This window comes from Sylvia atricapilla, chromosome 10 (genome assembly GCF_009819655.1).
Source record: "Sylvia atricapilla isolate bSylAtr1 chromosome 10, bSylAtr1.pri, whole genome shotgun sequence".
Taxonomy (NCBI): domain Eukaryota; kingdom Metazoa; phylum Chordata; class Aves; order Passeriformes; family Sylviidae; genus Sylvia; species Sylvia atricapilla.
Genome location: NC_089149.1, coordinates 14,267,578 through 14,292,796, shown reverse-complemented (window position 1 = coordinate 14,292,796; position 25,219 = coordinate 14,267,578). Strand labels below are relative to the sequence as shown.

At 43.4% G+C, this 25,219-nt stretch overlaps 1 protein-coding gene across 3 annotated transcripts in view; it reads right to left on the bottom strand.

The window, feature by feature from the left end:
• The window catches only part of LOC136365507 (glypican-5-like), a 347,571-nt gene that overhangs the window by 230,398 nt on the left and 91,954 nt on the right, over positions 1-25,219 (bottom strand). For all 3 annotated transcript variants that reach the window (XM_066326026.1, XM_066326024.1, XM_066326025.1), the window contains exon 4: positions 2,123-2,253. In XM_066326026.1, the coding sequence (XP_066182123.1) occupies positions 2,123-2,253 (131 nt within the window). The remainder of the gene's footprint in view (positions 1-2,122; positions 2,254-25,219) is intronic.

The following is a 25,219-nucleotide window of genomic DNA, read 5'->3' as shown; positions in this document are numbered from 1 at the left end:
GGATCATTTGGAAGGATGTCTATCAGCCAGACCTACAGACAGACTCAGCAGGGCCAGGGTGACCTCGCACCTGAACTGCCAGCAGCTGACATTACTGCTCTCCATGTCTCAAAATCCCCAGGAGGAGAGGCTTCACAGAAGATTTGTGTAATTACTCTCATCATCTGGTTCCCCTGTAGCAATTTTCTGTCACTCTAAGTGCATTTTACACAACTCACTGCAGAAATTATTTCACCCATGTATTATAGATTTTTATTACCTTAAATTGATTTTTATTGATATCATATGTGATTAAATGATGGAGAATGAACAACACAGTGATGCAGCCAATCAGTGTGTCTTTCACTCTATGGTTTAACAATGTTTCCAAGAAGCAGGAGTACAAGCTCCAGGCCATGTGTTTTATAGGAAGTTGTGGAGAATAGCTTCACATTTTCCACTTCTTACTATTTATGGCATATTTCCATCATTCATTTTTGGTGCACAGGCTCTCCACAATACCTATCAACACTGTAATGCAGTCATTTTTCATGCTAATTATATAAGCAGGGATTTAGTCTAGATTTTTTTGATAAATTAATTTTCAGTGTGCAGACCAATTCTGGCAAACTCTAATTTACAACTCATTAGTTTATTTTCTTTTCCATCTACAAGCCTTACATTTTAAAAGGGCAATATCCAGATAATTCCAGATCGTTGGGAAGGGGAGGAAGCAGATACTCAGGTGAGAAAAAGCAACTTTCATGCCACTGAAGACACAAACCTGCAACTGTTTAAGAGCTCACCTGTTGGCAGGTTGGCAATTCTGGCTTTTGGGCTGCCAGTGGTAAGCCCCAGCCAAGTGAGTGAGTTACACAGAAGATGGCCCAGGGCTCTGTGCTCTTTAAAGCCTATTTCATCAATTGTACTACAACTTTTTACATTTTTACTGCTGAGGTTATTAATTTAATTTCTGTAATGCTCCTTTTTTCCGATTTGCATTGTAAAAATTGATTAACTCCAAACACTAGCAAAAACTGTTATGGTTTGCTTTTAAATTACAAAAGGATAACAAATTATCACTATCACTTAAAAAACCTTGCTTGCTGTTATTACTTTTATCTTTTAAAAGGGTGTTTATTCCATTCATGGAAGCTGAGAATGAAAACAGAAATGGATAAAAATCTCCTCTCCCCAGGTGAAATGCCTGAACCCAGGCTGTGGAAATGTTAACACTGCTGTCTGTCATCCACTTACCCAACAGACAGAGACACACACTGACTGCCTGAGCACTTCAGAGGCTGGTTCTGGACAGAGGTAAGCCCAGCATGGTTCCACTGAGGTGGTTTGTTCCAGATTGACTTTGCTCTTACAGAGGACAATGTGCCAGCCACAAACAGGCACTGGGAGTTTAGGGGCAGCTTGCTCTGACACCTACTCGTGTATTGTGAGTGGGACTGCAAAAAACTCCTCTCCTACAATGTACAGAGAGGCAGTTAGGGGCTACACAAGGTAAAGTGACAGAAAAACTGAGGAGAGCTGGGAGCAGGGATGCTCCTGTCCAGGCCAGGGGCAGAACTCAGCTGTAGGTGTCTCAGATGGGGCACAGCTGAAGAACAGATGCCAAGATAGACACAACAAGCCTAAAAAACTCCTTCAGCTCTTTCTCTGGTATGTAACAAATCAAGGAGCTTCCAAAGGGCCTCATCACTCCTGCCCAGTCCAGTGGAATCAGGGACTGACTCAGGGTCAGGGCTATGAATCCTTTCACCCCTTCCTCCTCCCCACTTCTGCCCCTGGATAAGCTTACAGAGCTGGGCAGTCACATTTCAAATATTTCAGACTCAGCTGTGGAGATCAGCTTCCTCAGACTTTGGTGAGGAAAAGCTTTCACCATCTGCACTGAAAGATTCTGGAAATAATGAACACCTTGGTGCTGAGCAATGAAACCAAGTCTGGCTCTTCCTGGAGAGAGCCACAATGTGATGCCACAGAGTCACCTGTGTGACTGCCAGTGATGGCAGTGGCTGGGAGCACACAGAGAAGGGGACAGAGTTGTGGCTTTGGCTTAAACAGAGCAAAGAACCAACAGCACAGACAATGAGCCTGAGGGTTTGTTTCTAAGCAAACAGCCTCGGGTTACCTTCTTTTACTGTTCAGGCTGGTGTGAGCCATCACAAATGTCTGGGTTTCAGTCACTTCCTTCACTGGCACAATACTGGCTGATGACAGGTTCCCTTCTTGCTGTTTGGGCTGTCCACACACTTTATCCACCTGCAAGAAAGGGAGGCAAAGGAAAACAGGGTGAGAGTGGAGAAATGGGTTTCCAGCCCCACAAAGGTCTGCCTGCTCCTTGCAGTCTGTGTTCACTGCACGAGAAAGGAAGGACAGAAAGGATCCTTCCTTCAAGCAGCTGAAAACAAAGGCCTTGCAAAAGAATGACCAATTCCAAGGCAAAGGACACCAAAAAGTCAGCAGTCATGGACTTGGCAGTGGCCACCTGGACACCTGGAAAGGTGAAGTAGTGACTGATGAAGTACTGGCAAACTGAACTTTTATTAACAAACATACCCAGAGGTTGAAGGTACACGGATTTTGGTGGAACATCTGCAGCATGCAGGAAAGAGCAGAGTCTATCTGGAGTTTGAAGGAGCTTGTAAGCAGAAGATAACCAATTCTTCCAGCCTTTAACCAGGCCATGTAACATCACTCAGAGCTCACTGAAGCCCCTCACAGGGATTTAGTATCAGTCCAGGAGAAAGCAAACTTGTGTTTATCCTTTCTGCACTGTGGATCTGACACTGCTTGTGTACCCTGACACATTTATCTGCTGTCACAGCTTTAAGTGACAAGAGGAAGAAAAGTCTCTTCCCTTTCTAATCCACAAATGAGTAACCTGTGATGTTTTACCCACACTGAAATCTCCAAGCAAACACAAAGAGACGACAAAGGAAATGCTGCTCTGGGCATGGTACCACCAATGAGCTGAATCCCACAGAATCCACCATCCCACACAGCCCTGGGTTTGGGATCCCTTCTGCAGGGTCCCACAGGGTGAGATGGATTCCTACCTGCTAACCAACCAGGGTGAGAGTGACTCCTACTGCTACTTTCCTGCCTCTTTAGAACCCTCCTGAGTCTGCTGAGTGTCTCCTGAGCCCACAGATGACTTCAGGTCCCTTCCTGTCCCTCTGCACCACGATGATGCAGATGTCAGCACAAGCTCAGCACAGTTTTCTCTGCCTCAGCCCATTTCCTCCAGGAAAACCACAACTATGTGAAGCTAAGACATCCTCCTCTGAAAAAAACAGGCAAATAATGTGGAAATTTGTAAGCTCTGGAGGCATGACAGTTCCCGTCAGCTTTAGTTCTATGATTTCCAGCCCTGTCTAATATAATGTGCTGTGAAGAACCTAAAACTGCAGCAATTGAATGGGAACACACTGGAATAATCCTGACACATCTCCAGCAGCCAGGGTAGGAGCCAGCTCCATGCACTGTGTAGACTGGTCAGATCTCACCAGGGACTAGCACAGCACTGTTTTAGAATACAACTTTGGGAAACTAAATAGCCTATTTCAGTCCCTTCTAGAAAAGGGAAAAAAACCCCCCTGTATCCAAATGAAAATATCAAACAAAAAAGCCTTTTGAACTCTCTGGAGCTGGACAGAGGGTACAGCACAGCTGGAGCACATTCCTGCCTTCTCCCCTCCACCCCAGGCTTCCCAGGTCTCCTCCAGCACACAGACCCCAATTCCCAGCACAGGCCTCTGCAAAACCCAGCTCGGATTACATCATGGCACTAAAGTTCATGTCTTCAAATTACATACACCTCAAACCTTGTCACTGTGCATTTGAGGCAGTTTTCACCAACTAAAATCAGTGGTTTATAAAAGCAACGTGGTTCTCGTATACATAAGCGATGGAGAACTCCCAAGTTTTTTGTTTTTCCTGAAAGAAGATTCAAAGATATTTTAGTCATCATTTCTGTTGTGAACCAACAGTTTAAGCATCCAACTGAAAACACCAACTTTGTTTTGATCTGAATTTTTGATACTGGAGAAATGACTCTAGATTGCCCAGGTTTCAGTATTTCCTACGCCAAGCCTATGCTTTAGGGCTTTCTTTTAAAGCAGCAGAACAGTTTCCTGCATATCAAACAAAACCACATTATTTGAAGGAAAAAAAATTTTTCTCAGTGGAAAATTTTAACCAGTTCTACTCCACTAAGAATGAAGTCGTTACACAGAAGGGCAAATCACATTGTTTTGTCACACAGTGCCTTCCTTCTCAGCCCAGTTCCCCCAGCTGTTCCCAGGCCAGGCAGCCCCAGCCCCTCTAAGGGGGTTTGTCATGTTTGGCATATTTCTTACAGATTTTCAATGAGTTCAACAGAAATCTATTAATTTTTTTATATATGAACTAATTTTCACATCTCTGTGATTTTTTTTTTCAAAATAAACCAAGAGAAACCCCTGAATTTTACCAGCTCATTTGAGCAGTCACAAAGCTGATGGCACAAACGAGAACACTCATGATGTATCAAACACCATCTCAACTTTCACATGAGATAGTTATTAAAAATAAGATACTGTGGTGTAAATTGAAAAGCATGAGGCCAAACACCCAAAAAGGTGTTTTCTGGAACTGCAAAATCTGGGATCTACTGCTACAAGTCCCCTGTGTGCTCACAGTGAGGGACACAGAGTTTTTTAACCCAAAGCTTGTGAATCAAGCCCCACAGGAAATGGGGACTGGGATTTTAAAGCTCTTACTCTAATTTCAAGGTCTAGAACTTGGAATAATCAAGAGTCAACATAAAGAATGACTGAGCCCATTTCTTGGGTTTTGAAACTTAAAATAAGTCTGCCCATCTTAAATTACAAACTGACAGAAAATCATCCCTCCTTAATGGCAGGACCCTCAGGTCATCCTGCTTCTCTTGGCCAGGATCTTTAAACACTGTCTTCTAACAGTGAACATCTACAGCTGAAAGCTGCTATTTCCCCTGCCTCGTTATCTTCTGAATTAGCAATCATCTTTCACAGTTCTAACAGTTTTAGTCATATTAAAGCTTTTTTTTTTTCTTTTACAGCAATGATTTCTCTGAACTATCGATTTTCCTGGCCATAGCTACATTTTTTCTGCTCTGAGTTTTTCTCGGTAATGAAAAGCAGAATCGTATATATACATTTTTTGACCTCTTACTATTTGTTATTTAAAAGAATGACTATTTACAATTATTACAGAGGCTTAACAAAATAAATGGAAAAATTTTCCTCCAGAATCTTTTTGAACTCTTACAGCCTGAGTAACCTTAAACACTGAGGTCATATTTAATATATTTAATATAATCAAACATGGGAAAAATGTCATGCCCTTCTGGATGCCAAGAGAATCTTATCTCTCTAAAGCAGGAGACCTTTTCACTAGTTCAGAACAGTAATTTTTTTGATTTTGGAATGGGAAGATGAGTGTTTTAAAATACAAGATTTTCCCAGTGATTGGGCTTTGAGGTGTTATGAATAAAAAGCTGACACATTTGCCTGCAGGTTTCTGTCCCTCACTTTGTCCCCAGCCCAAATTCCTGCCCCACAAGTGCCACAAACACTCTCCAAAGCTGGAGTTTGCTCCAATTCAGGCTCCAGCTGCCAAGTTTGAAGTGAAGTGAGGGAAGTGACAAACACTGACTTATGGGGAGATGAGGTTTGAGTTTTCAGACCTGCATGTTCACCAGGAGCTCTCACCTGCTCAGGGTCAGAGATATCCTCCTATCACTTGATCAGTAAAAGAATCCAAGCAGTACCATTTGGGATTTTATGCTGTTCAAGCATCAGCCAGAGTTTGTTATGGAAACACAGAATCCTCTCCTTGGGATGTCACCTGCTACCAGAGTATTGCTGCAAACCATTGATTTCCAGTGCTCAAAAGCTGAGTGGGAGCCCACAGGATAAAATACAACTCAGGGCTCATGGCTCATTGCCACTGCCTTTATCTTATTGAACAAAATCAGACAAGAGAGCAAATAACCTCGGATTTTGCCTTCTTTTAAATATTCTCTCCCTTAGGGAATGTGTTTCCTATTATGAGCATTTTGCTGGTGGCAGAGTTCAGCAATACACAAACAAACTAAGGGATTATTAGTTCATTTTCCTGCAGGAATATGTTGGCTTTCACTTAGGAGGGAAACATTCTCTCCTCTCTCATCTTGAATCTACTGAATAGTTCAATTTAAATTAATTTCCTACAAATCTTCTGAAATCTGGCAGTGAGAGAAGTTGACCATAGACAGTAGAGATTCCTCCAAGGAGAATGGTGTCATGAATTCCTCAGGGGCAGAAAAGCCTTCTGTCAGACCTCACATTTAGACACCAAAGAATTCAGCCATAGAATTTAAATCCATAAAATATAAGGTTCTGTGTGTTTTGTCTGTGGCAGAAATCCTTGCAGATACCAACGCTGGGCACAGGGAGCGAACAAATTCTGCAATTGTTATTCAAATGAATCCAATTCTACCCCAGATAAAAGTACAAATGATGAGAATGTGGGACAGTGTTCTATAGCACCATGAAGAAAAGAGTGGTGAGATAACCTGTCCTGAATGCCCACACACAGCCTTTGATCACAGGGAGAACAGGCGAGAATTCCTGGAAAAATGTAAAATAAAGAAGCACCTTACATGACATCAGGCATTTCAAGAATTCTACACAGTTTGTATCTAACAAACTTTTCCCATAAATCACATTTCTGTTATTTTCTGCTCTCACTAGCTCTTAAAATGGCATATTCTTGTCAGTGGATCAAACTATCCACAGTGCACAGCTACAATCTTTTAAGCACACAGAATTCAGTAATGTTGTCTATTTTCTTAGGATTTTTTCAAAACATTATTGTTCCAACTGTAAATATATTTACCCAGCTGAAAAGAGAAGTGGCAATTATTTCTAAAGCCAAAACAAAATAGCAGCAGCACCTGAGAGGTCAAATGATATCTCCCCTTCTCCTCCACAATCCCCCCTAGATTCAGGACTAATCTTCCCTGGCCTTTGTTACGTGTGACATTTGTCTTTAGATATTGACAACCTACAAAGGTTAAGCTCAATTTTATAATTAATTACAACAATCTAGTATGAAAAGAAAATTCCACTGGGAGCCAATCCAAGTGAGCCACTTTAAGAGCTCTCAGAAAAATTAGGTGACTTTAAAGAGCACGTAACAAAATCAATTAAAAGATTTTATCCAAATCTCCCTTTAATCGCTTTTCAAACGAATTACAGTATATCAAATTGGTATTGCCTGTTGTTGTGTTTGCCATTTATACCCATTCTAAAGGGAAAGCAATTATCCAAATATTCCTGGAATTTCTTTTATCACTGCAAGTTTAAAACATAACAAAGAGAAATCCTTCCCAGGCTGTTCTTCAAAGGCTCAATAACCAAGTACAAGAAGTAGCAAAGAGAAACTGTACAAACACACATATATAAAACAAGGAAATCCTTTCAGAGGTGTCCCAGTGGGGCACAGAGGGCACCCACAGCTGGGCAGCTGCAGGGGAATCTACAGCTGGGACAGGGAATTCTGCTGAGCTGAGATATTCTAGAACATGTGGATTTATTGCAGGGTGGTGGGTAAAAGGGCCTTGCCTTCAGCCACCAGCCTGGGCTGGAGGGGAGTCCCAAAGAGAGAGGGACAAAGAACAGCAGGGTGAGAGCTGAGAGGAGAGGTAAGAGAGTTAAGAGTTAAGAATTAAGAGAAGATGTAAGAGCAAGAGTCAAGAGTAGAGGTAAGAGAGCGAGGACCTTGTTACAATCCATTATATCTCCTTTTGTGATGAATATTCTAATTTACAGTGACCAACCAATACAAGAATCCTATAGCATCTACATACAGCCTATAAGAACTACTATATCACCATACTGTGTTATATTTTAAACTCTAAAAACTACTCTTTAGACTTCTGTTTTGCTACACTGACCTTTGGATCCCTGAGCCAGCAGAAAGGGATTGTTCAATCAAAAGGGATTCTCCTTCAGCTGGCTAGACCATTGTTTTCAGGTTCTATAGTAACTAAGACTCAGTATCCTACAACTCAAAGCCAGCTTTCATTTCTATTTCGATTATAGGTTTCATATATTCAGAATGTTTTGCTAAGCCATCATATTTATAAGGTTTCCCTGATCAATCCTCCCCAACAGGCAGCAATCCCTGCCAATGGTCCCTGGCACAGTGGCAGCAGCTGGCCCTGCCCAGAGCAGCACCTCCAGTGGGGATATTCCCTGGCCCCTGCAGCCCCAGGGCAGAGTGAGGCTCCCACGGGCTCCTCAGGCTCAGTGTGAGCTGCCCCAGCCAGACACAGCTGCAGGGTGGGGCTGACAGCAGCAGGGATCACACCCCTGCTTCAATTCCAAACAGTCACATCTTTCCTTAGGCTCAGGTACCTCCCTACACACCTTTAGCCAAAAACGAGCCTATCACCCCTCTAGTCCCTACAGAGGAGCCATGTCCTTCTCTAGTTAATTTTAGCCATGTTGAGGTATATCTGACCTGTTGATGATGCCCAAGAGCTCCCCAAGACAAGATATTTTCCTGTACCTTGTCTAACCCTCCTCAGTTTGCCATCTCTGAGCAAACTGAGATGCCATCTGTAAGTCCATTTAGGTTTCACTAAATGCAGCCAGTTTGATCCTCACCCCAACACAGTCAGTCCCTTTGTGTCCCTTTGTATTCACAGTGACATAAGGGATAACACGAAGGGGAGGTCACTGAAAAAGGGACAGTTTCTCCCTCTTTTGCCAAAGACAACTGGGTAGGACAGACCATTACTCTGAGCCACCTGGAGTCTCATGTTCCTCTGGACATACTTATTGCAATTCTAATTACACCAGAACTGCAGCAATGATGACTTTAAGTAACTGGTTCAGTTGACTGACACTCATTTTTCATACATGAACAAATAACAATTTGCAGAGAATTATGAGGAACCTGAGCCAGATTTGATCCATGGAAAACTCAGTCACATATTTCTCTGAAGATGCAATCCAGCTTCATTTTCAGATTAACACACTTTTGTGGGGGGCCATCATCACTCAGGTATTCAGGCACAAGCCCAGACACACAAACCAAACATCCTAACAGGCCTTTTGGTACAACAGACAGCTTTCAGTGAAGTATTTTGTCTCCAGGCTTTGTATAATGTGAGCAGAATTGGTTCTTAGCAGTTTTCATGTGGCTGGCATTGCACAGGATATCCAAGAGAAGGCAAGAAACATCAACACAGAGCAAAAAGAGATGTCAGGCTCCCAGGTCTGACAGCTCCTGGTCAGAATCTCCCCTTTCTTGCAGGTAAGAGACATCCAAAGAACCAAGTTTCAGGAAAATAAATGGGGGAAACATTCCCTAAGTGAAAGAGTTTAGTCCAGATCTCTTTAGATAAACGGCTTCTGTTGCCTTAAAGTGACATCTGAGTGTGCTCAGGAGATAATCAAATATGTCATACATATAACAAGTATTTGTTATTACATATACACATATGCATGAAAGAGGGACAAGAGCATTCCTCTCAGGGATGGCTGATGGTGCAAATGGAAACCAGATTTTAAGATACATGAAGTCATGCCTCTCCTATGTATTTATAAAAGCACTTATAAATCAACCCTGAAATCATTTGCCAAAACAGCCATCAAGAGCAGAAAAACATCAATTTCCAGCAGAAATTTTAAATCCTTCTATGATTATTGTTTCTGTTCATCATTACTATGTTTCATCAGACAGGCAAAATGCCTGAGCTTTTGTTAGGTAACTTTCATCAACATCATGAAAGTTACCTAACAAAAATACGTAGGAAGTCAGAAGGTCATTATGTACTTTCACACTGTCCTATTAGACAAAATAATGCTGGAAGTTTATGCAATCATTAAACAAAGATGTCAATAATAACGTCAACACCTGCAGAGAAAGTCACAATAACCTTCCATTTTGCATTTAACAAATACAATAATTGGAAAAGAATGATAAACACATTCAATTCCTTTTTCAGGAGATATATAATTTCAATTATGATTTGCTGACAGCTTCTGTCAAAATAAACATATTCTCTCCTGCCTTTTTTCCTGAACATAAATAAGTGACTTTAGATGACTCTGAGGACTTCAATAACTGTCCAGGACCTTTAGCAGTAGCAGACAGTAGCAGACAGTAAAATTATCAAGGCAGCATCAGCCACCCTTTTAAAAATATTTAGAAGACATTTTTCATATTGAGACAAGAATATCACATTTTTCAGCAAATGCTCAGCCTTCTTTCCTGTCTCCCAAGGAAACCTCTCCTATTGCAGAGAGATGTTTGGCTTATGGTGGGTACCAAACCAGCCACTTGTGTGTTCCTTTGCCTTGGGACTCAGGCAGGTTCAGCAGCAAAGAGGACTGGGACCTGCACAAGGGAGCACCTGCAGCTCCCCTAAGGATTGTCACATTTGGGCCCCACCTGCATCACTAGGCTTTGGATTTCTGAACATGTGAGTTTTCTGAACAAGGCAGACTCCCCCTGGACCCGTGGGGAAAGGAGGGATCCCTGGAGCATTCACTCCAGTGCTTCATTAAATGTGCAGCTACTGGGACTACTGAGCCAGCCATGTCACTGCACTGCTGAGCACTTCTGCAGCTGGGACCTGGGAAGATACCAAATCTGCAAGTTGAAGTCCAAAGCTCAGACCAGACCCCTGAATGTCACAACAGAGATCCTTCTAGCAAGACAACAACTTATTTATCAGTAAGGGCATCTTGTTTTGAACTTAAAAGCCACTTGCTAAACAAAGGAAAGACCTAAGAAAACTCTGAGACTGCCTGCTCTGCAGGATTCATCCTGGCTGTGCTCAGGGGCAGGAAGGGTCCTGCTAGAGCACAGGACCTGCCTGAAAATGAGGAATAAAGATGCTTAGAATGGCATCCAAGACCACGACTCCTCATTTATGGTTGTCAGGCCTTTTTAATTCTAAACTTTGTGATCTGTGCTTTCTTAAAACAAAATCAACAGAAGGATTTACTTTAAATCATCTTTTTATATATAGCCAAGGAGTTTTGTCATTATTCACAAGCCCAGGAATGATTTCCTCATTGATGTCACATTGCAATTTGTGAGATGCATTCATGTACCTCTCTGACCCATTTCTGATGAAGTTCTGCAACAAGAGCAAACAAAAACCAGCCTTTCTTTCAACTTGAGATTCCCCAGACTTTCTATACAACCTCAAAGAACACGAAGGAAATCAGACAGGATGCTTTTAGCTGGAGGGTAGTGAAAACTGCACATTTTTACTTTTAAAACTACATCATAATCCAAAATAAGTCTCCTTTTACAATGTTATGTCTTTCTTAATGAGAGAGAAATTCAAGAAGGGACATGGAGTGAACAGTGAATTATAGTCACTCCAAAAACTGTAAGTGCATTCATTTGATAAAAACCTTTTGCCAGTAACTGACTGGAAAGGAGTTACCAGCTCTGACTACAGGCAGAATTAATGCCAGCAGTGTTGTCAAGAATCAATCCTGCTTTATCAACCATGCAGCAAAGCAGCACATTAGGCATCAGATCACATCAAAAGCAGCACGGTGAACACGTGTGGAACTTCACAGCCCACTTAAATGCACACAGAAAACTGAGAGAATATCTGGATTCTCAGCACAGACCCTGAATTTGCATGGAGAAGATGTCCCAAAAGGGCATTGGATTGGGGATCAGAAAACTGGAATTGAGTCATCCCTCCAGGTGAAGGCTAATGGCAGCCCAGGGTATTTTACAAGTGATCCCTTCCCCTCTATCCAGCACTGGCAGGGCAGTGCCCAGCACTGAGCACTCAATGACCCTGTTGGAGCTCAGGCCTTGGACGGGGTGGCATTCCCAAAGACATTTAAGAGCATGGAATTTAAACTCGGGCTGTTCCTGCTGGACATGTGGATCCTGAACTGCAGCACAAGAAATCTCGGTAAGGGACCCAAACCAAGCAAGCACCCAAAGCAAAGACAACAAAAGGTGCATAAGTATCTACAAACCTCTGCATTTCCTCCCATGTTTAAGTAATTTACTAAAGATTCATCTCACCTCTGTTGAGGTCAACAATGGAAGATTAAGATTCGGTGCTTTTGTTTCCCACCTCTGGAGGACACGTGGGATTTCCCTTCCTTACAGCACACCGAGTGTTTAAGCCACTGCATCATGATAAAATACCAGATAAAAACTGGAGGCAAGAGAACTCCCAAGACCAAGGGGAATTTGGTGTAGTCAAATTGCTAGTGTTCAACATCCTTTCTAAGGACTCCCAAAAAAGAAAAAGAAATCTGAGCTGCGGAATGGAAAGGATCTTCATTCAATTCAGACAGCTCATGAACGATAATAAAAAAAATTTAAACAAAAAAACCTATCTAAAAGCACAGTGAAAAGTTCGCTGCCAAAACCTGTCTGCCTAGCAAACATCCCAGTGTAGCATTCCCAGGACAATTACATGCTCCATGAGACAACTACACTTCTGGGAAGTATTCTGTTCACTTCCAGTCCTGAGTGGAATTCATCAGCACTGCACCCTTTTTGTCTTACAGCCCCCACCTCGAGGCAGGTGTGAACTGTGTATTTTATCCCCATTTCTCAGACAAGGGCGCTAAGGCAGCGAGATCAACAAATCTGAGACCAAAACCACATAGGCAGGCTTGGGACTGACCAACTCCTGACAACCAATTTACTCCTCTGACAATTAAATCACATCCTGAGCTCCACAGCTTTGGCAAGCTGCCTGCACGTTTAGATACTTGCCTGTCTCTAACTCGTGGATTTGGGCCACAGATCTCATGAGCCTGGTCTCACAAACATGCAGCAGGGTCCAAGGCTGCCCTGCAGAGCTGAATGTGCACAGTCCAGGCATGATGCTGCCAGCTCATGGCCAAGACCACCCAGCAGCCCAGCACAGCAACAGCAGTTGGCAGTCTGCAACCCAGCTCATTGTTGAAGGCTGTAATTAAACCGCCCTGAATATGCAAACTTGTTTCATTCACTGTTTCACTTGCCCCAAACAGGAACTGGAGGCAGCTGATTTCAGCTATGTGGTCTGTGCTCATCTGCTTTTCAAAACATGCACCGGATTTTTCAATAATAACATCTATTTCTTTACTTCCTTCAGTGCAGCAGAAAGGAGTTTAATTTCCCTTTTCCTCCAGCCTCTTGAGCACTACTGGCTCAAACTGAAGCTAAATTAAGTCAATGGTCCTTCCAACACACGTGCCAAGAGACCCTGCCCTCAAAAATCTGGCCCACGACAATGTAAAACAAAAGAGGAGGAAAAAGTGATTTAGTGTTCAGGTGGCTTGTTTTGAAGGCATCTCTGTGCAAGGAGTGAGCTGCACTCAGGGTCGGGTAGCAGCAGAGACACAGCCAGAGCTGCAGGACACGGGCAGGGACACAGGCAGGGACACGGGCAGGGATACAGGCAGGGACACGGGCAGGGACACAGGCAGGGACACAGGGACACAGGCAGGGACACAGGCAGGACACAGGCGGGACACGGGCAGGAGACAGGCAGGGACACGGGCAGGGACAGGGGCAGGACACAGGCAGACAGGCAGGGACACAGGCAGGGACACAGGCAGGACACAGGCAGGGACACAGGCAGGGACACAGGCAGGGACACAGGGACACTGGCAGGGACACAGGCAGGGACACAGGCAGGACACAGGCGGGACACGGGCAGGAGACAGGCAGGGACACGGGCAGGGACAGGGGCAGGACACAGGCAGACAGGCAGGGACACAGGCAGGGACACAGGCAGGACACAGGCAGGGACACAGGCAGGACACAGGCGGGACACGGGCAGGAGACAGGCAGGACACAGGCAGGGACACAGGGACACAGGCAGGGACACAGGCGGGGACACAGGCGGGGACACAGGCGGGGACACAGGCAGGGACACAGGCAGGGACACAGGCAGGACACAGGGACACAGGCAGGGACACGGGGACACAGGCAGGGACACAGGGACACTGGCAGGGACACAGGCAGGACACAGGGACACTGGCAGGGACACAGGGACACTGGCAGGGACACAGGGACACAGGGACACTGCCAGGCTGCAGGGACACAGCCCTGCCCTCAGACAGGCACTGCACACTGCTGCACCCACGCAGCTCACACAGCTCTCACAGTAACTCCAACTCGTGAGGTCATTCCCTGTGACCTGACAGTTTTGGGGAGCCCAACCTTGCCTCCTTTCCAGCACCCTCGGTGGTGTCTCCAACTAAATCATCCTTTGCAGATGATTACTGCAAACCAGCAGAGCAGGTATTCCATCCTCATGGCCTGGTGCCCACAGCTTACTCAGTTTTCACCCTCTGACCTCCTCATTTAAGTGGGATGACTGTAAAAATTACTTAAAAGTATCCAGCAAGGTTTTGAGCTTGCAGATCCTGGGGTACATTCTCCCAAATGTAGCCAATAAATCAGCCAAATGCTGGATTTTCAGCATCTACTGGGATAGAACTGGAGGTCTTATTCAGGAGCAAGTTCTTGAAGCAAGAGCAAGACCAGTGAGAATTAAAGCTATCATTTGGTTGCAGAAAAAAACCTTAAAGCTGGGGAATATATACATACATGGGGTCAATTAACTGCCACATAATCACCATGGTTACAATTTCAAGTTTAGACTTTTGCAAGGAAACATGGTTAGATATAGGCAAGACACTGACTTGTACAAAATCCTGTACACCCGGGGCGCAGTTTGGCCTGGTTTTGTGCTGCCAGGAACTGGTTTGTAAAGTCTGCTGAAAGAGCCCTGTAAACATGATGAGTCTCACTATTCAGTGTGTGTCCAGGATAAATGGAGTCACAGCTCCACTGCAGCCAGCAGCTGACTGGAAGCCTTCAGCCACAGTTTATCAAACAGCAGCAAACAGCAGGCTGAGAGCTCTTTACCTAAGCCAAGACTGAAAAATTGTCACTCTCCCTTTTGTCTGATTGGTGAGACCCGACGTGACAAAACTCATCACCATAACGAGACAGAGAAAGAACTGAACGAGGAGGGAGGGGAAACTCTCTCCTGAATTCCAGATGTTTCAGTGTCTCCTGGAACCCAAATCTCAGGTATCTTGGGTTGAGATTACTCAATACAAGAAATTTAATTTGGGATGGGAGGGCATTGCTTGTAGCAGACATTTTTTGCTGCCCTTATATAAAGTTGTCTGTCTGCAATAGCATGAATGGGAATCAAGATCAAACTCCCCTTCTTTTCATAACCATTAAAAATAAAAAATTAAAATCTCAGCAACCAAATAAAACACATGGGAGGTTAAAAAGTAAAACTGGCTTGTTACTAAAACAGGTCTTAATATAGAATGCCTGTAATAATGAAAAAGGGTAAATGAAAAGCATGCTGATTCCTGTTATTCTTTGAGTTAGACCATGCCCTTGGGTAGTGTACGAAACCCCAGAAATTCAAAATATGAAAGTAATAAACATACAATTGCTCAGAACTTGATAATGATCTCTGTGAAACAAAATCTGAGGATTTTTGGTAGGCTTTGATGATTCTCAACGTGGAATTAAACAGAATGTATTTAAATTAAACCTAAAATCAAAACAGCTGCTGGAAAACATGCATGACCAAATTCCTCATCTGAACACGTGCTCCTTTTGGCTATTTTCTTTTAGATTTTAAAACTTCCCTGGCATTCTGTATATTCAACTCCAGTATGAAGCACAGTACAGTAGCTACTGCTGGCATTCAGTTAAGCCAATCTGATTTTATAGATGTTTGCCTGACGACTCAGAACCACTGCTATTTCCACTGGTGAAGGATTACACCACCAAATAAATTTATTCACTCTGGTAGCTGCAATTCTCTGTGCAACAGGACCTAAGAGAAATACAGGCATTGTTAAGGTTCAGGAAGTTCCCCCTACTGCTCTGATGGCAAGCCTCAAAGTAAAATAATTATATAGAAAAAAGACAACTAATTAATTTTCCTAAGAGTCGATCTGAAAAGAAAACAAGATGGATTCCTAAGTGGAGTTTTCCTGTATGAAAAAGATTTGAGCCATGATTTTTTTTTTCTTTTTTCTGCTTGAGAAACAGGGGAACAATACAGGAAAAAGAGACACAGAAGAAATTGCTTCTATTATTAAACATATGAAAAAGACTTATTCCAGCACAGCAAGCCAGAGGGCAAAATTAACAAGATGTATAGAATTCACTTCCACTTGTGACTGAATTACCAAACAACCGATATCCATGTCACAGTGGAAATGCCCTAATCAAATAAACCTTGAAATGCCATTTATTGGGAAATCTGACCCCCCTATTCCCAAATCTACCAAGTTCTGTGGAAATCCAAGGGAGATACAAAACACAGAGCATTCTGCACCACTGTGAATTGAGTAACTTTCAGACTTGCCATGGTTTTGTAAACAGAACCATAAACCATGTCTGTGCATTGTTTCCAGCAAAAATTTGAAAAATTAATTTCACAGCAGTCACAAAGCAGTTTTCTGTCTCATATTCATTTACCTTTAAAACCTGGGTATTTTAAAAAAATAACCCACATCCTAAAAGAGCCATTCCTATAAAAACCTCTCACTTTGTTTTCCTCTCCTTGTAGCATGTGCATGTCTCAGAAAACACTTCAGAGTGAAAAGCCAGATGTTCTGTTCAGCCTAAAATCTGAAGGCACAGAACCATTGCCAAAATAAGGCAATATTAACTACACCTAAACACCAGAAGATAATTTTAGAATCTATCTATAAGTCTGAAATGCCATCAAATGGAGACAGTAGGAAAAGATTTCCATACGCTCTGGGGAAAAAAAACAACCCCAAACCCCAATACAGTCCCCAATACACTGCTGAAAATGCCTCCTAGAACAAAGATAAGCTTTCACTGGGTTTTGCAGCAATAACTCTCAAGGATTTTGTGTAAGCAAGTTATGCATAAAGTTGTCCATGACAGCCATGGACAAGAGAATAAACTTTATTTGCCCGTAATCCTCAGGAGTGAATCCTGCTGCTCCAACAGCTGCCCGTCTCCTCACAACCCCGAGTGTCCTCACTGGATTTGGCACTGATATAACTGCAGGATTCCAGGTTACCCTTTTCCAGCCCATCAGATATGAATTTCACTGCTCACCTTTCCCTCTGACCCCTGGCTTGCTGAAGGACCCGCTGCTTTCTGACTGCCACGAGGCTCAGCTCTGCAAAACCATGAACTGGCTTGGAAGAGACCTTAAAGATCATCTTGTCCCAAGCCCCTGCCATGGGCAGGGACACCTTCCACTGTCCCAAGCTGCTCCAAGCCTGGCCTGCGATACTTCCAGGGATGGGGCAGCCACAGCTTCCCTGGGCAATCTGTTCCAAGGTCTCACCACCCTTGCAGGAAAAGTTTTCCTAATACCTAATCTAAACTTAATCTCTGTCAGTGTGAAGCCATTTCTCCTTGTCCTGTCCCTCCAGGCTCTTGTACAAAGTCTCCCTCCACCTTTCCTGTGGGCTCCCTTCAGGCACTGGAAGGCCACAAGGAGGTCACCCTGACACCTTCTCTTCTCCAGGCTGAACAGCCCCAATCCTCTCAGCCTTTCCTCACAGGAGAGGTGCTCCATCGCTCTGACCAAACCTCAAACCATTATGTCCTGTGTTCCTGCTCCACTGTCCCTCCAGAAGGAAACACAAAATTTGGGAACTGGATGGCTGGAGGGATGTTTTCAGAAGGAACAGGGGCTTGCTGAGCAATATTTAGCAGCACCCATGCTCTCACATGGTGGTTAAAACATTCCCTCCCTGCAACTCTGAAGAAGATGCAGTTTTGCAGAAGTGCAGCACAGCACTGCTTTCCCCACGGGCAGCCAGACCTGCACACAGCAAAGCCCCAGAGCTCAACGTGTGACAGACCTCCAACCCCTGCAGGCACATGGAGATCCTGCAGCTCAGCTGGTATCTGAATTTATTTGCCTAATAAAACCTAAATAATGTCAAGGTTGTCAAGAAGCTGACCTTGGAATCAAAAGATTGCAGTTTTTATTAAAGCAGCGAGCAAGACAATTTCCTGTAAAAAAATAATGTGCAAGAGCACAATATCAACCATGTCAGCATGTTTAATTGGAAACACTTGTTTTTCTGACAAAAAAAAAAAAAAGAGAAAGATTGCAGAAAACTATAATGATTAATTTTGATTTTTAATTATAAGAGGGGTTTATTTTCTCTTAAAATGTCTTCACGTTCAAAAAAATTCAATCGCCCCAAGTAAATGGACGTAACATCTGTTTTGCACAAGCAAATTTAGAAAAGTCACAAACACATCAAACTGATCAGTCACACATAAAAATAGGCATGTTTGATGTTACATCACCAAAATATCCCAGAAAACACATTCCCGTGGCTCCTCCCACTGGGGTTCACCATCCTTCACTCCTGATTCATTAGCTGCAGCAGAACTGGGATCTAATTGAAGTTTAATGGTCATAAATAACATTTCATCAATTGCCAAATTTGTACTTAAAGTCAATACATACACTTTGGGCATATCATCATCACTGTCACACTTAAACTTTAGTCCCTTCTTCAGATAATGTGAAACAGATCAAAATACTTTCATTTAACCGAATTTTTACATGTCCACTTTTAGCAAATTCTATGGATATGATCTTGCTTGTGTTCAGTATATTTAGAAAGCTTCTGTATTTACACTGGAATAGTGACCAAGTTACTGTGACAAGCTGTATTTGGATATTCCCAGTCCATCATTCTGAATGTGGATGGCACTGTTACTCAATGGAACTCGATGTTCTGTGTCAGAAGAATGCAAAGTGCACACTCATAACAAGCAAATGAGCTGAAAAATAAAAATATGCTGGGGCTCGGAAGCTGAAGAAACTTTCAGGCACTGAAAAAGCACAGCAATAAAAAGGGAGTATTTTGCTATGCAAATCTCAGCATTTTCTTTCCTCCAAAGAGTATTAGGTCCCTAAGTAATTCACAATTAATAGGCCTGTTCTTGACAGAAAATGAGTATCTTGTTAAAGGAAGAAAAGTTTGTTACTTTTACTCAAAAAGATTTAAGAGTTTCCAAAAGCTGTAAGAGGCGTAAGCACTTCTTCAGAGAGGTACTTCTCCTCTGAGGTATAATCTTACTCTTTTCAACAGGGGCCTGTTAAAAGAATTTATTTGTGAAAGGATAATCTTGTGCAGTTTGAGCTCTCTCACCAAGCTGCCTGCTCATTGCTATGCCGTGTGGGAGGGAAGGCTGCCTGCAATGCCAGCCGTGTCTATCGAATCAGAGCTAGCCTTTTGTTCCACTGATTTTCTCTGCAACTTTCTGCCTTCAGGAGCCACCTCAAAAAAAAAAATTAAAAAATTTAAAACAAAAACAAAAAAACAAAACAAAACAAAACAAAAAACCACAAAAAACAAAAAAACCAACCACAACATTATATATATATATATATATATATATATATACTTTTGAAGCCTTGGTGCTTTTTGGGTTAAATTGACTTCCAAGGTGGATCAAAATAAGGAAGTTTGATGGTTTGATGGTTTCCTGGAAAGCCAATCAGGACTTTGTGCAGAACACAGGAATGTGTGGCCTTAACTTCGTCATCTTTACTTTGTGACTGCTCATCAATGCAAAAATAAAGGGAATGTCACCTCATACTATAAAACCAACTTATACCAGGGTCCAAAGATTAAAGATCAGGAGAGGGATTTCTGTTAGTGATCGATGCCATCAGAATAGCAAGATTCAGACAGCAAAAAATCAGTTTCAGAAAGATCATAACAACAATCAGCACTAGTGATAGACATAAACACACTAAAGAGAGCAAAGAAAAACTGATACTACAGTACTCACTTCACTTTACAGAAAAGCAATATCCTTAAGGAGTAAGCACCTGTAATACACACCACACACATAAAAAATATTAGTGCTTGCTCACTAAACATCATAAATTCATATATAACCATAAAACACACACACACGTACCCTGCAATGCAAAGAACCAACCCACGGTCTCTGAAGGAAATGCACACAAAAACAGAAAGCATATAAAATTAGAGAACCTTATTAAGCAGACACTGGGGATGTATCAAGAATGCAGCTTTATCACAATCTCAAACCAAATAAAAAGCCCATGATAAAATTATAACTGTTTATGGTTTCTCTTTTCATTCAATGCTGTGTACTACATCTAAAAAATTCTCTTGATAAAATCACGTACTGTAGGGGTAGTACTGGGGAATCTGGCAAAGAAAAAAAAATCTCTTTGTTGTCCAATCCACAAATCATCTACAGAGGCTAATTGATCATGAAAATGGCATGATGTCACAGCTGAGTGACAGCTCAGGCTCTGCTCTCTCCTGTGCCCTGAGCAGCCCCTGACTCTGCTCCTCCTGGGCAGCACAGCTCCTGTGCACAGGGGCTGCAGAGGGCTCAGCTCAGCAGAAAGGGAGAGCTGAGCACCAAGCCCCCACAGCACAGCTGGGAATCCCTTGGGTGGGGGGAACTTCTTGTTGGGTGTGCGGGAGCCTTTCCACACCTCCTCCTTCCTCTCCTCTCACGGGAGAGCAGGGAGCTCTGCAGGTCTGCCCATCCCCTGCCAGCACCAGCCTCTGGCAGCACAGCCTGGAACTGCCCAGGGGCCCCTTCCCAGGAACTCCAGAGCTGGCACCTGGGAGCTCCCTCCCACCTGGGAGCTGTATCCCACCCCTGGGAGCTCCATCCCACCTGGGAGCTGTATCCCACCCCTGGGAGCTCCACCCCACCCCTGGGAGCTGTATCCCACACCTGGGACCTGCCATCCCCCACCTGGGAGCTCCATCCCACCCCTGGGAGCTCTATCCCACCCCTGGGAGCTCCACTCCACCCCTGGGAGCTCCATCCCACCCCTGGGAGCTCCATCCCACCCCTGGGAGCTCCATCCCACCTGGCTGGGGCAGAGCTGAGGCAGTGCTGCTGCACACACAGGGGCAGGGATGGGGGGCTCAGCCTTTCCAGCTGCCACTCAATCTCCTGCTCACTTGAAAACGAAGCCTGTGCTTAAGTGCTTTATGGGACTGAGGCCAGAATGCTCAGTGTCTTGCAGAACTGAGCCCTGGGTTTTTGCATCCATAATGTTAGCTTCGTCCTTCTGCCAAGTAAACCTCTGTTCCCAGAGTTTTGTTTATTTTTCAGGATGGAGCTCGGAGGGGGCTGGGGGTTAACCTCAAGTACAGTGGCCCGAGTGCCATGTGTGCTGAAGGCACTCTCTACTGAAAAGGCAGCTATTTCAAGTATGCTCAATTTATTAGCCCCTAACTCTGCAAGGGACAAGCAAAGCAGCACAGGGAAGAGTGAAAAGAGGGCTCTCCCATTCAATCTGGGAAAAAAAAGACAGTATGTAGATGAAAAAGTAAATTAAATTATGCCAAGTCTAAGTAGCACAGCATTGGATCATTTATGTTTTCAGTCCATAATTTTTTCTCTGTGTATTTTAAAAACCTAAAACTCTAAAATGAAAGAGAAAGGGAAACAAGGGAGTACTTGGGAAAAGACTTCAGAAGCAAACAGTTGAGCAAAACCAGTCAAATCACCCAAAAAGAGAGATTATTTTCCTAATCATGACCAATGTGTGGGTGAGAAATGACCCTAAAATAACCCTAGATTATTATACTCCAAGAGAATCAGCTTCAAAAAACAAAGCAAGAGAGAGTTTGGGTTCAGGAACTTTGTGGGAAATTCATGTCTGTGACCCCTTCCCCAGGTGGGCTGGATAAGGCTGAAGAGGGTCAGGTGGGGAAAGAACAGGACACAAACCCTGCAAGGCCACACAGCTTGGAAATCCCAGCAAATTCTAAAAGCTTTGTTTCCCTTCTGCTGGTTGAGCAAGTGGACTTCCTTAGAGAACTTCTCCTCAGAAATTTAAGAAATGTGGGGGGAAAAGAGCAAAAATGGCAAAGAATTTATTGTCTTATGGTTTGGCCCAAGAAAACATAGGTGCTCCAAGGCAAAAGTGGCCACGAGGTGTGTGGCAGCAGAGCAGTGAGGCACAGACTTGTTCTGTCCCTAACCTTTCATAAAACATTTTACAGACAGACAATGGACACAAGGAAAACTGGAACCACTCAGACCTTACAATGACGAGCTGATATTTCCAGTCTCACCCACCCATCAGTGCTCAAAGTAAGGACGGGACAAACACAACTTCTTTGGAGGTTGATGTCAAAAAATGGTATTTATACTACAGAATATATATATATATATATATTAATATATATATATATATTTATACTGTAAAAAGGTGATGAAATCTTTTCCTGAGTTCACATGCACTGGGGAGGAACACGAAAGAATTTTTAAATGTATCACATTTTGTGAACTGGAAATCCTGGGTCAGTACATGTAGTCTCAAAATAGAACCATGGACTGATTAGACATTTTCACAGTGAACCATAATGAACAAGCTATTCTCTTTTACTGTCAGATCACGGTAAACGTCAGTTCAACTAATCATCATGAAGAATTGAGCTCATATCAAAATTCAGAGTCTACCAATGGAGCAGCTCAAATCCTGCAGGAAGCTGACCTCATCACTTCATCAAGGATGAAGCCCCACAACTGAGGGCACATCCTTGGCAAGCTTAGACAAGGAGAAGGACAGATTATAGTTACTTAATGATTAAAACTTGCAGAGTAATGCATCACATACCTCACAAAAAAAAACCCCAACAAAACACCAAGTGTCTTTTTTGTAAAACCCATAAAACCAATTGAAGGGGGAGGAGCAAGAGAAACTGAAGACAGACAATACTGAGTCCTCACCAGCACTCCAGACTCTTCAAATACAGGAGGTGTCCATAACTGGTTTTTACCTTTTCCATGTCTTTTGCCTCAATTTCTTACATTCCTCTCCCACTGCTTTGCCTCCATATTCTTCTACATCACTTTCTCCTGGGTTAGCCCTTTTTTCTTTGCTCTTTCCACACCAACAAAATTCTCTCAAAACCACTGCCTGCCTCATTCTAACTAAGAAAAGGGTGATTTGTCTCTGTTACCTTAAATCACTGTTTCAGATCTTTGTATGTGCCTCTCTCCCCTTCTGCCAATGTCCAGCAGTTCAGAAACATAAATGACAAATTCCTGTCACAAAAAGAGGCTTTCCCAGCCATGATGTAGAACTCCTGAGGATTTGCCTTGCTTAACCTCTTCCTGCAATCTTCTGTTCCCTAATAGATGTGCTCCTCCAGTCTGAGCTCTTTCTCCCCAGATTCCCATCTGTGCCACACTCACTCAATAGGAAAAAAGGGAGGAAAGCATGTAATCATAACACAGAGAGCATATCTGGAATGGGAACCATACATCAAGTAGAGAAGTGAGTCAAAGTGTCTCACTAAGTGGAGTTTTTTGTTAAAAGTACTGACAAAGAAAGAAAATGGGACAAAGCATGGGCATGTCCCTGAAAAGAGCCAACAGCAAAATCTGTGCAAATCTTGAAATCTTTCAAGCAAATCTGTGCAAATCTTTGAGCACTTCCACTGTGATCCCATGTGAGCCAACAAGGATCCTTCTGTAAGGGCACAGCCATGGGCAAATATGCCACAACCCCTCTTCAACCTGCCCCTCAATCCTCTTCCTGGACATCCAATTTCCTGCTGCCTCCTGCCAGTCCAGCACACCAGGGCCCCGTGCTCATCCTTCAAACTGCAGATCCTTCAAACTGCACCCCTGATCCCACTCCACTACAGAGAACAAAGCACAGACCTGAATGCTTGAAACAGCCTAGAAATTACTGTATTTTTCCCTCTTTCCCCCATCCTCCACTCCTTATTAATATTTCCAGTAGTAAATGTCTTCTAGGGAACTCTGCAACACCAAGGGCCACCTCTGGGAAAATGAGGATTCAAGTGTTGCCATGGCTCACAAGCTCAGGAGCTCTGGGTCTGCAATAAAAGCAACACAATTTCATTAGAGAGGATTAAAACTCTTTGATCTCCCAGAAAACAACTACAGGGGATAGTGTAGAGCAGAGCAGGTTTGCAAAGAGACACAGATTAGAGGCACCAATATACACCCCAGGTAAGGAGACAGAGGCTCTTACTATTGTAAAAAATAAGCTCTGGAAGTTCTGTGGGTGACTGCCAGTAATTCAGATGTAACACAGAAGTCAGAATGCTCAGGCCCTGTCCTGACTTGGAAAATCAGGTATTTTATAGTATCTCCAGTTAGGGACATATAAGCCAACATATGTTTGATGTCACAGACAACAAAATTTGTGTATCTTTCTATATAAATGGCAAACTTTGCTCTGAGCTTAAGAGTCCCCTTAAGCTGGTCAGGGCAGACACTTGCTCTGCTTGGTCCTCTGGCTGCAGAAGGCATTTGGTACAGCCTTAGAAAGGCTACATCTGCCTCGAGGCTTCAAATGTTGAAAAGGAAATATAGGTCTTCTCTAAATGCAGGTACAAGTTCAGTAAGCTACCATTCATAGTTCCATTTTCCCTTATCTAAACTGTGCCAACTTCTGTCCTTTATGAAATCATAGGTGGACTAGAGGAAAACTCAGGGAAGGCTTTGTATAGATGGACTAGAATAATAATTAAAAAAAAAAAAAAAAAAAAAAGCTTCACTACAATTAATAAAAACCTAGAGAAGCAGAATAAAATCACCAGGCCTTTCCCCTCATCTGCCACAGAAGGACACACACCCATGAGCCACCAGGCTCCTGTTTCCAAGCTGTGCCCCAGGTTTATTCACAATGTGACCATTTTAGCCCTGGGCCAGTGCAGCACCATGTGCTGCTGCCCAGTGCCTTCCCAGCTAGGAAGCATCGCAGCATTTCCTCTGTAACAGCAAATGCTGCTAATGGTGATTTTTTTTCTCAATTTTTCCAATTAATGGTAACCTAACTAAATAATTACTGGGAAACAGGAGAGGAAAAGGAAAGTTTGTACTCAGCTGGATGAAATATGCTGTTTTTGCCAGTGTACAAGACAGAGATCTTGCCAAGAGGCAGCCTCTTTTGGGGCAGAAGGTGACAAGAGAGCCAACTGGCTTTTCACTCTAACCTCATGGCCCATCTATTGGCAGCAGGCTGAAGCCTTGAACTCCAGACAAGTGGCAAAAGGGAACACTGTCCCCAGGTTCCTGGAAGTGAAGCTGTAACAGCTGAGGGCTCCTCACTCTCCATCTTCCCTGGGCACATCCCAAAGCTGCTGTCACCACGTCTGCCAGACAAGACTACAGCTCA